Below are 13623 nucleotides of genomic sequence, written 5' to 3' on the forward strand. Positions count from 1 at the left end.
TCAGAGTTGCTGGAGGCAAGTTTCTGAGAGTCATAGGTCGAGCGAGGGGTATCGATATTCAGATTGCAGGAGAGTTTTGGCCTGCGGATTTGCTTATCATCCCAGTGGAGCTGTATGACGTTATCTTGAGGATGGACTGGTTGCATCGGCATATGGTTCATCTGGATTATCATCGGGGTAGAGTGGAGTTTGAGCGCTCAGGAGGGAAGTTGGTTTTTCAGGGAATTAGACCCACTTCGGGGAGTCTCGTGATCTCGGCCATTCAGGATGGGAAGATGATCGAGAAGGGTCGTGAGGCTTATTTGGTTACTATATCTCTGCCGGAGTCAGTGGGGAAGTCTACGGTTAGCGGTATTCAGGTTGTGGAGGAGTTTGAGGATGTGTTCCAGTCATTGCAGGGATTACCACCTTCTCGGTCTGATCCTTTTACGATTGAACTGGAACCAGCGACGATATCGTTATCCAAGGCTCCTTACATGATGGCTCCAGCAGAGATGGCGGAGCTGAAATAACAGCTAGAGGATTTGTTGAGCAAGAGATTCATCCGTCCTAGTGTATCACTGTGGGGAACACCGGTGTTATTTGTTAAGAAGAAGGATGGGAGTTTCCGTTTCTGTATTGATTACACGGGTCTCAACTGGGTCACTATGAAGAACAAGTGCCCTCTTCCGAGGATCGATGAGTTGTTGGATCAGTTGAGAGGTGCTACTTGGTTCTCCAAGATAGATCTGGCGTCGATTATCATCAGATCCTGATAGATGAGGCAGATGTGAGAAAGGCTGCTTTCAGGACGAGGTATGTTCATTTTGAGTTTGTGGTGATGCCGTTTGGGTTGACTAACGCACCAGCAGCGTTTATGAGATTGATGAACAGCGTGTTTCAGGAGTTTCTGGACGTGTCTGTCATCATTTTCATCGACGACATCATGGTTTATTCTACGAGTCCTGAGGAGCATGTAATGCATTTGAGAGCAGTTCTGGAGAAGCTGCATGAGCAAAAGTTGTTTGCTAAGTTGAGCAAGTGTAGTTTCTAGCAGCGTGAGATGGGGTTTTTGGGTCACATAGTGTGTGCAGATGGGGTTTCTGTAGATCCAGAGAAGATTCATGCTATCAGGGATTGGCCTAGACCGCAAAATGCCACGAATATCATGAGTTTTCTTGGGTTGGCAGGTTACTACAGGAGGTTTGTGCAGGGGTTTGCGAGCAGAGCATGTCCTATGACTAAGTTGACAGGGAAGGATGTTCCTTTTGTTTGGTCACATGAGTGCGAGGAGGGCTTTGCAAGCCAGAAGGAGATGTTGATTACCGCTCCAGTGTTGGCTTTGCCTGAGCAGGGAGAACCCTATGTGGTGTATACAGATGCATCCAGAGTTGGTTTGGGGTGTGTGTTGATGCAGCATGGGAAAATGATTGCCTATGCTTCGCGGCAGTTGCGGAAACATGAGGACAACTATCCCACTCATGATTTGGAGATGGGTGCTGTAGTTTTTGCCGTGAAGATTTTGAGATCTTATCTTTATGGTGCAAAGGTACATGTGTTTACAGATCATAAGAGCCTAAAGTATATATTCACTCAGCCCGAGCTGAATTTGAGGCAGAGGTAGTGGATGGAGCTGGTGGCGGATTATGATTTGGAGATAGACTATCACCTTGGTAAGGCTAACTTGGTTGCTGGTGCTTTGAGTCGGAAGCGGGCGGCTTCGGTTCAGGAGCAGGATATGGAGTCTCTGGTAGGAGAGATCAGTGCATTGAGCTTGTGTGCGGTTCTCAGGAGCCGTTGGGTTTCATTTCAGCTGATAGAGCAGATCTGTTGAGCAAAGTGCGGTTGGCTCAGGAGAAGGATTTGAGCTACAACACAAATTACAAACTGTTGAGAAGTTAGATAAGTCGATGGATGAGTATCTTAGAGAGATAAAACGTATCTGTGAACAACTTGTCTCTATTGGTAGTCCGGTTAGTGAACAGATGAAGATCTTTGCTGCGCTTAAAGGTTTAGGTAGGGAATATGAACCTATAAAAACCTCTGTGGAAGGTTCTATGGATACTCAACCTTCGCTGACTTTAGATGTGGTAATGTCAAGACTCACCAGTTACTCTGACCGTCTTGCAAGCTACAATAGTGGTTCAGAGGTCTCCCCACACATGGCATTCAATACATTTGGTCCAGCTACCTCGGGTTACTACAACAATAGCAATAGAGGAAGAGGTAGCTCACATGGTGGCAATCGTGGTGGTCGAAACAACTTCACAACAAAAGGACGAGGTTTTCATCAACAAATATCACAAGAAACTGGTGGACTTACCAAGGTGATATGTCAAATCTGCGGTAAACCTGGTCATCCTGCTTCAAAGTGCTGGCATAGATTTTACAACAGCTATCAGTTTGATAATGTTCCTCAAGCATTGGCTGCTCTTAAGATCACTGACACTGGTGCGACATCCCATGTAACCAACACGCCTCATCATCTGCATCAGTCGCAAATATATGAGGGAAATGACGCAGTAATGATGGGGGATGGGAGTTTTCTACCAATCACACATACCGGTTCAACAAGCCTTCTTTCAACCTCTGGTAACTTACCTCTTAACAATGTTCTTGTTTGTCCTCGCATTGCTAAATCCTTGTTATCGGTATCAAAGCATACAACCGATTATCCTTGTGGTTTCCAATTTGACTGTGATGATGTGCGTATATATGATAAGGCAACAAAGGGGTTGTTAACAAAGGGAGGACACAGTAACGGACTCTATACGATTGCAAACTTACGTGGGCGAGCTACACTTCAAGTCAACTTCTCCTCAAGACAACAAACTACAACTGAGGACATTTGGCACAAGAGGCTGGGGCATCCTCACATGCAAGTTCTCCAACAATTATTTGCAATAAAGGCCATAGTTATTAGCAACAAGAGTATCAATAAAGTTTGTGAAGCTTGTCAACTTGGAAAGAGCGCAAGATTACTTTTTCTGCTTCAAGTTTTGTATCTACTAGACCCCTCGAAAGAATTCATTGTGATCTATGGGGTCCTTCACCAATAATGTCAGTTCAAGGCTTCAAATATTATGTGATCTTTATTGATAATTACTCAAGGTTTTGCTGGCTCAATCCTCTAAAGCTCAGGTCAGACTTCTTGCAAACATTCTACGGATTTCAAGCTCTTGTGGAAAATCAATATCAGCATAAAATTGGTACCTTTCAGTGTGATGGTGGTGGTGAGTTTGTCAGTAAAGAGTTCACAGCTCATCTGCAGAAACATGGAATCCAACAGCTCATCTCATGTCCACACACACCACAACAAAAGGGGTTAGCAGAGAGAAAACACAAACACATTGTTGAGTTAGGATTTTCAATGATGTTCCAAAGTAGCATACCTCAGAAGTATTGGGTAGAGCGTTCTATACGGAAAATTTTCTTATCAATCTCCTGCCTACTACTGCTTTGGATCAAAATCGGAGTCCCTATGAAGTTCTAACAGGTCGATCTCCCACTTACACAGCTCTTCAAGTATTTGGTTGCGCCTGTTATCCAACTCTCTGTGACTATACTGCAAAAAAGTTTGATCCCCGGTCATTAAAATGTGTATTCTTAGGGTACAATGAGAAATACAAGGGTTACATGTGTTTATTACCTTCCACTGGACGTGTTTATATTAGCAGGCATGTCATCTTCGATGAAGAGGTCTTCGCCTTCTCAACCATGCTAACCAATGCTTCACAACGGTGTACTCCGCTCATGCCTGCTTGGTACAAGAGCTTCCCTCAACAAGATCAAAGTTCGAATCAGAAAAAGGAATTAGAAGTAACAGAAGATGAACAACAAAGGAACAAACCACTGTTCTCACCAGAAGATTTTCCACCATTACCCAGCACAAGGTCCCAGGTTGTGTCTACTGAGGGATTGGATGAAAGTACTGAGTGTACGACAGGCACCGATCCTGCTTCTATTGGCAACAGCTCTCCTCCTTCTCTTATCAGGACGAATACTCCTCTGCAGGACTCTCAGTGCTCTTACACATCTGTGGTCCCTACTCCCTCTGTTACTCCTGCTATTACCTCTCCAACAAATTCACCTGATCAAACTCCTATATCTATTCAGAAGTCAGAATACACATAAAACACCGGAATCAGCAACTCAGAGTTTAAGTACACCTACCTCAGTCTCTTCAAGTTCAAGTTCTTCAACCCAAGTCACAAGCTCCTCGGCATACTCAACATCAACTGTTCAAATTCCTCAGGATCCTGTAAACCGCCACAAGCAGAATCGGTTAGTCAAGTTATGCCTAGTCATGGAATGACAACAAGACTAAAAGATGGGATAAGGAAGCCAAATCCAAGATATGCCCTTTTATCACACAAAGTATCCTATCCAGAACCAAAGACTGTGACTGAAGCGCTCAAGCATCCAGGTTGGAATGGAGCTATGGGTGAAGAAATGGGAAATTGCAAAGCGGAAAACACTTGGTCTTTAACTCCTCCTACACCAGATATGAACGTGTTAGGAAGCAAATGGGTTTTTAGAACAAAATGAAATGCTGATGCACCTCTACAAAATCTCAAGGCTCGGTTAGTTGCTCAAGGTTTCAATCAAGAGGAAGGAATTGATTACCTGGAAACGTACATCCCAGTAGTCCACACAGCAACTGTTAGAGCAGTGTTGAATATGGCCACCAAAATGCAATGGGATATAAAACAAATGGATGTCCAACATGCCTTCTTACACGAAGATCTTACAGAAACAGTGTACATAAAACAGTCAGCTGGTTTTGTTGATCCCTCAAAGCTAGATTATGTGTGTCGCCTGCATAAATCACTTTACGGGTTAAAACAAACACCACAAGCTTGATATGACAAATTCAGTACTTACTTACTAGAGTTTGGGTTTACCTGCAACATCCCAGATCCTTCTCTCTTCGTCTACAAACGAGATGGAGCAGTCATCATACTTTTGCTTTACGTGGAGGATATGCTTATTACAGGAAATAGCTCTCCTGCTATGACTTCATTTCTGGATCTCTCAACACACAGTTTCGTATGAAAGATCTGGGGCAAATGCACTATTTCCTGGGAATACAAGCTCACTTCCATTCATCAGGCCTTTTCCTATCTCAGCAGAAGTATGCGGAATACTTGTTGATTGTTGCAGCCATGAGTGAGTGTGCACCTGTTGCAACACCTTTACCTGAACAATTGGACAACACAAGAGCTAAGAACAAGGAACCATTCCCAAATCCAACCTATTTTAGAAGCTTGGTTGGAAAGTTGCAGTACCTGACACTTACAAGACCGGATATCCAATTCGCAGTAAATTTTGTGTGTCAGAAGATGCATGCTCCGACTTTTGCTGACTATCATCTTCTCAAGTGTATCCTCCGCTACATCAAAGGTACAATTACAATGGGACTCAACTTCAATCGAAACACAAGTAGTACTCTTTGAGTATACAGTGATAATGACTATGGTGGCTGTGCAGAAACAAGCAGATCAACAGGTGGATATTGTACATACCTTAGAACTAATTTAATCTCATGGGTGTCTCAGAAGCAGGACTCTGTCACTCGAAGTTCCACTGAAGCCGAGTACCGTGCAATGTCAGATGCAGCGGCTTAGATCTCTTGGATTTGTAACATACTCAGACAACTCGGGATCCCTCAATATCAGCCACCAGAGTTGTACTGTGACAATCTCTCCGCCGTGTATCTTACTGCAAATCCTGTTTTCCACAAGAAGAGTAAGCACTTTTCTAATCAATACCACTATGTAAGAGAGAAGGTTTCTCTTGGAACGGTTCTTGTTAAACACATACCTCGTTATCAGCAGATCGCCGACATCTTTACAAAGTCACTACCGATAAAGCCCTTCTCTCAACTGCGATACAAACTCGGTGTGGTCCTCCCTCCCACACAGAGTTTGCGGGGGAGTATCAGCAAGACTCCAAAGGCTCCGAGTAAGATCGCAACAGCACCGATCGCAACAGCTCCGACTCCTCCTGTCAAGATCATAGTGAAGAAGGAAGCTGAAGAGATGTCTCCAAGGACTGAAGTGATTAAAACAATAATGGGCCTTACCGCACATCAGCCTGTTATCGTCAAGCCCATTAAGCCTTCTTCACCTCAGCCCATAAGAGAAAAGCCTATAAACACTCCAGCTTCTCCAACCTTCCAATGGCTACCTCCACCTGCACAAATAGACAAAGTAGTACACGCAGTCAACAAAGCAAAGAGGAAAATTGGAACCAATGCAATTGCATAACAGGTTTGATTGTCTTGGCCTATGTGATGAGTGAGCTGTCCTATGAGAAAAATCCTAATAATGTTATGTCTATATAAAGACAAATGATGTAACCTTAATGATTCAAAATAAAGAGTAAAATGATTCTTACCTGAAGAGCCGCTGAGCTCATTGTTTAAAAGCATCTACCATGACTTGTTCTTGTTCTTCGTCTCGACCACATCACTTCTTGTTCTACTTCTTCTTGTTCGTCTCATTCGTCAGCTTAACACAACAACAATTCTCTGTCGACATAGACAGTCCTGTATGGGAATTTCCCTCACAAGGATCATGTTTATCCCCTCAAAGCAACTTTGCTGATTTCGTCTTCTCCAAAAATCTCAACCGTTTGGTCTCTTCAATCCATTCTCTCACTCCCAACAATTATGTTTTCTACAATCTCTCCATCGGAAGAGACTCGGATCAAGAACGAGTCGAGGCCATAGGACTTTGCAACAGAGTACTCTTTCGAGTAGATTGTCGTAACTGTATTGCCCAAGCCGCAGTGAACTTACCACAACCTATTGTTCACAACATAGAGAAGGTTAGTTGAGAACCACGAAATGTATGTTTCGTTATTCAGACAAACCCATTCTTGGGAAACTCAGGACGTTGCCTGTTTTGGAAGCACCGAACCCGAAAAATTGTACGCGGATAGAAACGAGTTTATTCGGCTGCAGTGCGAGTTACTTAACCGACTCAGACAAGTTTCTGCATCAGGTGGCTCTAAGAGGAAGTATGCTCAAGAAGATGGTCCTGGCCTTCCTCCTTACACAAGATTCTTCGCTGCTACGCAGTGCACGCCGGATTTGTCTGAGAAAGATTGCAACGACTGTCTTCTTTTTGGTTTTTGGAACGCGACAAAGGGGAAAGTTGGGATCAGGTGGTTTTGTCCCCGCTGTAATTTACAGATAGATAGTAACTTGAGATTCTTCCATCTCGAGTCCGAGTATGAGTCTGATTCATCAACAGAATCACAACCACCAGGTAAAATAGAGTAATTCGTTTTACCAGTAAAACAAGACAGAGTAATCTGCTTTTAAGTTACTTGTATAAAGATATCTATGTGTATTGGGATTAGTAACCTTTGTAATATACAATAACAAAACAAAATACAGAGAACCATGCATTAGCTACTTCTATATAGTGACTGAGTTTATTAACAATTACTTTCTTGTTTCTAACTATATGTTACTTCCTTAAAAAATTTATTTGATTTGGAAGGTGAAGTCAAATAAAAAATTATAATCTTAACAGTTGGCTCCATTGTTGTTTTTGCCGTAGTCTTAGTCTGTCTTTACTTCTTATTGACAAGGAGTAGAAGAAGAAAGGAAGGAAAGAGACTTGAAGGTGGAAATTTTAGTTCAAGTTAAATATTTATGTTGAAACTATTCTCTCAAGAATCAGGCAAAGATGTTGAAGACAATAAGATTAGAGATACACAATTACTTCAACTTGACTTTGATACTATACGAGTAGCAACTAATGACTTCTCTCCTAATAATCAGCTTGGACAAGGTGGCTTTGGTACAGTTTATAAGGTGATTAGATTGATTGTTTCTTAATGTTTTTGATCTTTGTTACCCTCATTGATGATTCAATATCTCTCTTACATGTGTTTTAATTATCACTAGGGTGTTCTAAATTCTGGAGAAGAGATAGCTGTGAAAAGATTGTCAATGAAATCAGGACAAGGCGACACTGAGTTTAAAAATGAAGTCTCCCTGGTTGCAAAAATTCAACATCGTACTCTAGTTAGAATTTTAGGTTTCTGCATAGATGGAGAAGAACGACTTCTCATCTATGAGTTCTTCAAGAACACAAGTCTTGACCATTTCATATTTGGTACCTTAAAACCCTAAACCCTAACACAAGCATATTTCTATTTGATGAATGGTCCAAATTAAACGTTTTTCTTTCTCAGATTCTAATAGAAGTACGTTTTTGGAGTGGGAAACACGTTATGAGATAATCTCAGGTGTTGCTAGAGGTCTTCTATATCTCCATGAAGATTCTCGTTTCAAAATCATTCATAGAGATCTTAAAGCCAGCAATGTTCTATTGGACGATGCAATGAATCCGAAAATCACCGATTTTGGACTGGCGAAGTTGTTTGATACAGACCAAACAACTCAGACCGGGATTACAAGCAAAGTTGCAGGAACCTAGTAAGCTGCCAAAAAAAGTACTCTTTTCGTTCTATCAAATTCTAAAGATGAAACCAAACAATAAATATTATATGGTTGTTGCAGCGGTTACATGGCTCCAGAGTATGCAATGAACGGGAAGTTCTCGGTAAAAACAGATGTATTTAGCTTCGGTGTACTAGTCCTTGAGATTATTACAGGAAATAGAAACAACTGGTCTCCAGAAGAACAAAGTTCATTATTCCTCATCAGCTAAGTGTTTTATTTTCTCACTCTAGACGTTGAGTTTGGTATTATATAATTTTGGACTCTTGACTTAATTTTATTAACTCATATTTTGTGTTATATGTATAGGTTTGGAAAAAATAGAGAGAAGGGAAAGTGTTAAACATTGTCGATCCATTCTGATAGAAACAAGAGGTCTAAGTGATGAAATCATGAAATGTATTCACATTGGGTTGTTGTGTGTTCAGGAGGATGCAGAGAGTAGACCAACAATGGCTTCTGTTGTTGTAATGCTCAATGCAAGTTCTTTCACTTTACCAACACCCTCGCAACCTGGTTTTTACTTGGAATATGGAGAACCCTCGCCAAGAGATAATAACACAAGTAGTATAGCATCTTTGAGTAATGTTACAATCAGTGAGTTAGTTCCTCGTTAATTAGTTTGTCAAAAGACACAAATGAAAAATTTATATTGCTTTTAAGTTTAAAGTTTACTTCATTATGTGTCACTATGTTTTCTCTTGTAAAATATTCGTTTAGCGTGTAATCCTAATTCGTACCGTTTTATTGAGTAACCAAAAGCTGCATTTGTAATTAAAAAAAACAACCCCCGGTTTTAAGATTATGAAGTAGGACTGCTTCTCAATTTTGAATCTTAAATTTTCATAAGATTAAGCTTTAAGAATTTATGTGAAAGGTTTGGTTAACTTATTATTTACAATGTGAAGATGAGGCTGATTCTTTTGAAATGGATCTTAATTCTCATCTTCCATACATCAAGAATTCAAGATTCAAGAGAAATATGAAGGTGAGAATGTATGTGAACTGTGAAGTTGTTTGTATTGAACTTTTGGTAAGTTAATTCGAAAAAAACCCATAAACCTCTATCTTGTTTTATATACTATTTTTTTTTTGGATAAATTTGTATCTTTTTCGCATGTAGTGAAATGAGAAAAGAGATGGGAATATTACCAACTTTCTCAAAAACTATATAAATATTTTTTATGTTTGCTTTGTTGAAATTATCGTTGTAATTTAATTTAATTTTAAAATGTAAGTAACTTAAATTTGTATGCAAGTTGAATGTTTATTTTTCTTCTGACCAAACATGTCCACAATCACAACAGATACTTTGAGCTTTTATGGTAAAATCATCGTATCGTCACTAAAACGTAACTCTATAGGAAGACAAATTAATGCTGAAAAAGACTTTATGTAATAACTAGATGAGGATCCGCCCGATATACGGGTTTAAAATTTTATAAATTAAATTAAATTTAATAAAAATATATTAAAATTTGTTGTACGTTATTTATAAATTTTATTTTATTATAATACACTGATTTATATCCATTTACAAATCTTTTATGTGTGTTACTATTAAAAGTGTATTTTTTACACCTAAATATACTTTATATTACAAATATATTCTTTATCACCACTTAGAAAATGTCTATATAAATACATTAAGCCAACTATTTTACTTTCACTTTTGCATAATTTTTTTATTACTAAAATTGTTGGCTCAAAAAAACATAATATACTAATCAATGATATATCATCATAATAATGTATGACCACCATGGAGAAATCCTCGGCTCCACCCTCATCCTTTATGGAGAGAACCTTGCGTCTAACCTCCTCCACCGTGGAGAGAACCTTGGCTCCGTCTTTCTCCCTTAGGGAGATACCTTGCGTCCAACCTCCTCCACCTTCCTCCCTTTGGGAGATAACCTTGCGTCTAACCTTCTCCACTATAGAGAGAACCTCGGCTCTGCCCTTCTTATGTGTGGAGAGAACATGTTTACATTTTTTTGCTATCTCAAAATGGCTTGCTCCGACAACAAATGAAAGTAAAAACCTTTTTCTAATGTCACAAATTTTTTTGATAGTAACTAATGTTAAATTTCCCAATGTATTCTTAGAAGTATCTTTGACACACCATGATGTAGGCTCTGTCTCTGTAACGCCTTAACCGCCACCTTGCTTAATGAGCCCATGTCCACTCTCAGTCCATGGGTCCACCTTCCTAAGTGGGTCATACATCTATTCCCAGTCCGTGGACCCACCCATATTCGATGGCCGGTTTGTTATGTCTGGGGGGCTTTAAAAACTTGTTTACCGATCCTACAAATCAACAAATGATATTTTCCTGTGTTTTGTCCTCACTTGCACAGTTTCAAAAATCACTTCCAGGAAGGTCACCCATCATGAAGTTCTCTCAGGACCAGAAAAATAAGTGCATTTTGGTGACATATGTGGCCAAATCAATTATTTTAAACCTTTCTGCAAACCAGAGTGTCACAGTCTTTGAGCTCCTATGGATCTATCAATAACGATTTATGTTTTTATAATCTATCGATCTATGTTTGTTGTAAGCTTGTGTTTGATTAGCCTATTTTATCAATCCATTAGGTTGATGAGCTTCTAATTGTTATCTCCCTTTGAGATTGAATGAATAATGGTAACAATTATGTTTGCAAAAAAAAAGAAGCGTTTATGACCAATCATTGAAAAATTAGAAGAAAATTAATTTGACTTACATAATTAAAGAAACAATAGAAAACTATAATCACAGTAATATATGAATCCCAAATAATTCAAAGATAAAATATAAATTAAATAAAACAATTTAAAATATAGTATTAGGAAAAGAAAACACATATATTAATTTTTTTTGGATTAACATATTAATCTTACCTATTCTCTACTGAAAAGTAGGAGAAAATTTTGGTTTAAAAAATAAGAAAAATTTATCTTCCCATTAAAAAAGATTTTCCAATTAAACAAAGTTGAAAGCAGTGTTTTTGAATAAATTATTTAAATATGAAACGATCTATGTTTATATAAAAGCGAGTATTTACAAAATTTAATATTAATAATTAACTCTATATTTTCTTTAATCCTTTTTTCTATTTTTTGTACAATTAATAACTTAAAATTAAAAATAAGTAAATAAGGTTATAATTTTGAATTTTATGACATATATATAATCTCCTTATAATTATTTCAAAAAAACTTTGTATTTATAATAAATTCTGCAATTTTTGATAATTTTCTTTTTACATTATTAATATTTTTTGAAACAAAATATTTTATTTTTGTTGTAATTAAATTTCTTTTTTTAAATATTAACAAAATATATTTTTGTTTTAAATATATGTTTTGATTCGTCAACGTTAATTAGCTCAAGTAGCAACGAAAAGCAAAGAAGATTTTTTCCCACATTGGAAATTCATTGACGTACAAGTCAACGTTCTTCCACTAAACAAGTCCAATGCATTTTTCCTTAAGAATCATCTCATTTTAGTTGGTTTCTCACTTCTATTCCCTTTTTTAAATCTATTTTACTATCGGCTATAATTCAAACATTTACGGCCGTACCTTACATTTTTTCACTCATGTAAATGAATGTGACATTGTGTGCTAAAAGAATCAATACTTTTCGTTATCAAATATTTTAAAGAAAAAGGTGACTAAAATCTCACGTTTTCGGCAGTTTGGCACCATCTCCATCATATCTCCTCCTCCTATAAATAACCAATCTCTAAACTTTCAAAAGAACACCAACACAATCACTTATCAATTAACTAATAACTCATAAGAAGAAACGATGGTGCATTCTCGTTTTTTAAACCTTGTTTTAGTCCTAGTGACCATTGCCTCTTTACTCACTACATTTGCTGAGGCCAATAGAGGATTTGGCTGGGGTTGGGGTGGTGGCTCAAACTCTTCAAGTGGTTCAGGTTCAAACTCGAGGTCCGGTTGGGGTTGGGGTCATCGCTCCAACTATTCAAGTGGTTCAGGTTCAACCCCAGTGTCAGGATGGGGTTGGGGCTCTAGTCGAAATGGTTCAGGCTGGGGTTGGGGTTGGGGTGGGATACCCAACAACACTCACAACTCCGGATCTGACAGCTCGGGTTGGGGCATGGGTCCTAACAACAATTGCAGCTCGGGATCTGGCGGCTCGGGTTCAGGCTGGGGCTATGGAGGTCATTCAAAAAACTTTAATGCCACCTACAATGGACCTAGAAAGATCATAGTCGGTGGAGACAAACAGTGGACTTACGGTTTTAATTATGCCGACTGGGCTTCTAAGACTGCTCCATTCTTTCTCAATGACATACTTGGTGAGTCATTTTGTTTTCGACTTAATCGCACATCATTTAGGGAATGTATATACCTTTTCATGCATGTAAGTTTTGACAAAAAAAAAATATTAATGATGTGATCATCCGAGTGCAGTTTTCAAATACAACCCACCAGTCCCATTCACGCACAGCGTCTACCTGCTTCCGAACCCATCGAGCTATGAAAAGTGTGACGTGAAGAAAGGCAAAATGCTTGCGTCCCCGAAGCAAGGTGCTGGAAATGGCTTTGAGTTTGTTCTAAAACAGATGAAGCCTTACTACATTTCGTGCGGCGAGCATGAAGGTGCTCACTGCAACAACGGTACCATGAAGTTCACCGTCATGCCCACGCTTCCCCGTTGGTAATTTGGTAATCCAAGTCCAACATTAGTTTTTCATTTGGTTGTTGTGTCATCAATAAATGAGATATTACCATTATTTATGTGTTACAATATTTACATTTTGTTGGGATTGTTTGTGGTTTTGCTTTATGTTTTTATTATGAGATCACCATTGTTTGTATACTACCATATTTTTGTGGTAAAAAAGGGCACCGTTTGGTATTTTTATGACAAGATATGAAAAAATTTAATATTTATTTAGGGTTGACAAGGTTTACCATATTCACTGTTTTAGCAAATGGAGTAAGAACTGTTCCTTATCAATCAAATATGACTAGATTCTCCAAATTATCTTTGAATTCCGGTCTTTTTTATGAGGATGTTTGTGGATTAAATTTGTTAAAACCGTGACCCATTACAAGTTCAATAGAAGCACATAAATCCATGTTTCGTAGCCCATGTAATTAGGTTATTCTAGCAACTATATATTAACATGTTATGATCATCAATTAAG

At 38.7% G+C, this 13623-nt stretch overlaps 1 protein-coding gene and 1 pseudogene across 1 annotated transcript; both read left to right on the forward strand.

The window, feature by feature from the left end:
• Positions 1–6417: 6417 nt before the first annotated feature.
• On the forward strand, positions 6418–9075 carry LOC104708869 (cysteine-rich receptor-like protein kinase 41; annotated as a pseudogene).
• A 3124-nt stretch (positions 9076–12199) lies between these two features.
• LOC104792702 (uncharacterized) lies at positions 12200–13362 on the forward strand. Its single transcript, XM_010518913.2, has 2 exons — positions 12200–12768; positions 12884–13362. The coding sequence occupies exons 1-2, from the start codon at positions 12252–12254 to the stop codon at positions 13132–13134; spliced, it is 768 nt and encodes a 255-aa protein (XP_010517215.1). The 5' UTR covers positions 12200–12251; the 3' UTR covers positions 13135–13362.
• Positions 13363–13623: the final 261 nt, after the last annotated feature.

This window comes from Camelina sativa, chromosome 1 (assembly GCF_030686135.1).
Source record: "Camelina sativa cultivar CO46 ecotype springtype chromosome 1, ASM3068613v1".
Taxonomy (NCBI): domain Eukaryota; kingdom Viridiplantae; phylum Streptophyta; class Magnoliopsida; order Brassicales; family Brassicaceae; genus Camelina; species Camelina sativa.

Coding starts and splice junctions, on each gene's coding strand:
- LOC104792702 (XM_010518913.2), top strand. CDS start 12,252: ATGGTGCATTCTCGTTTTTTAAACCTTGTTTTAGTCCTAGTGACCATT. Junction 12,769..12,883: donor CTTTCTCAATGACATACTTG/GTGAGTCATTTT, acceptor ATCCGAGTGCAG/TTTTCAAATACAACCCACCA.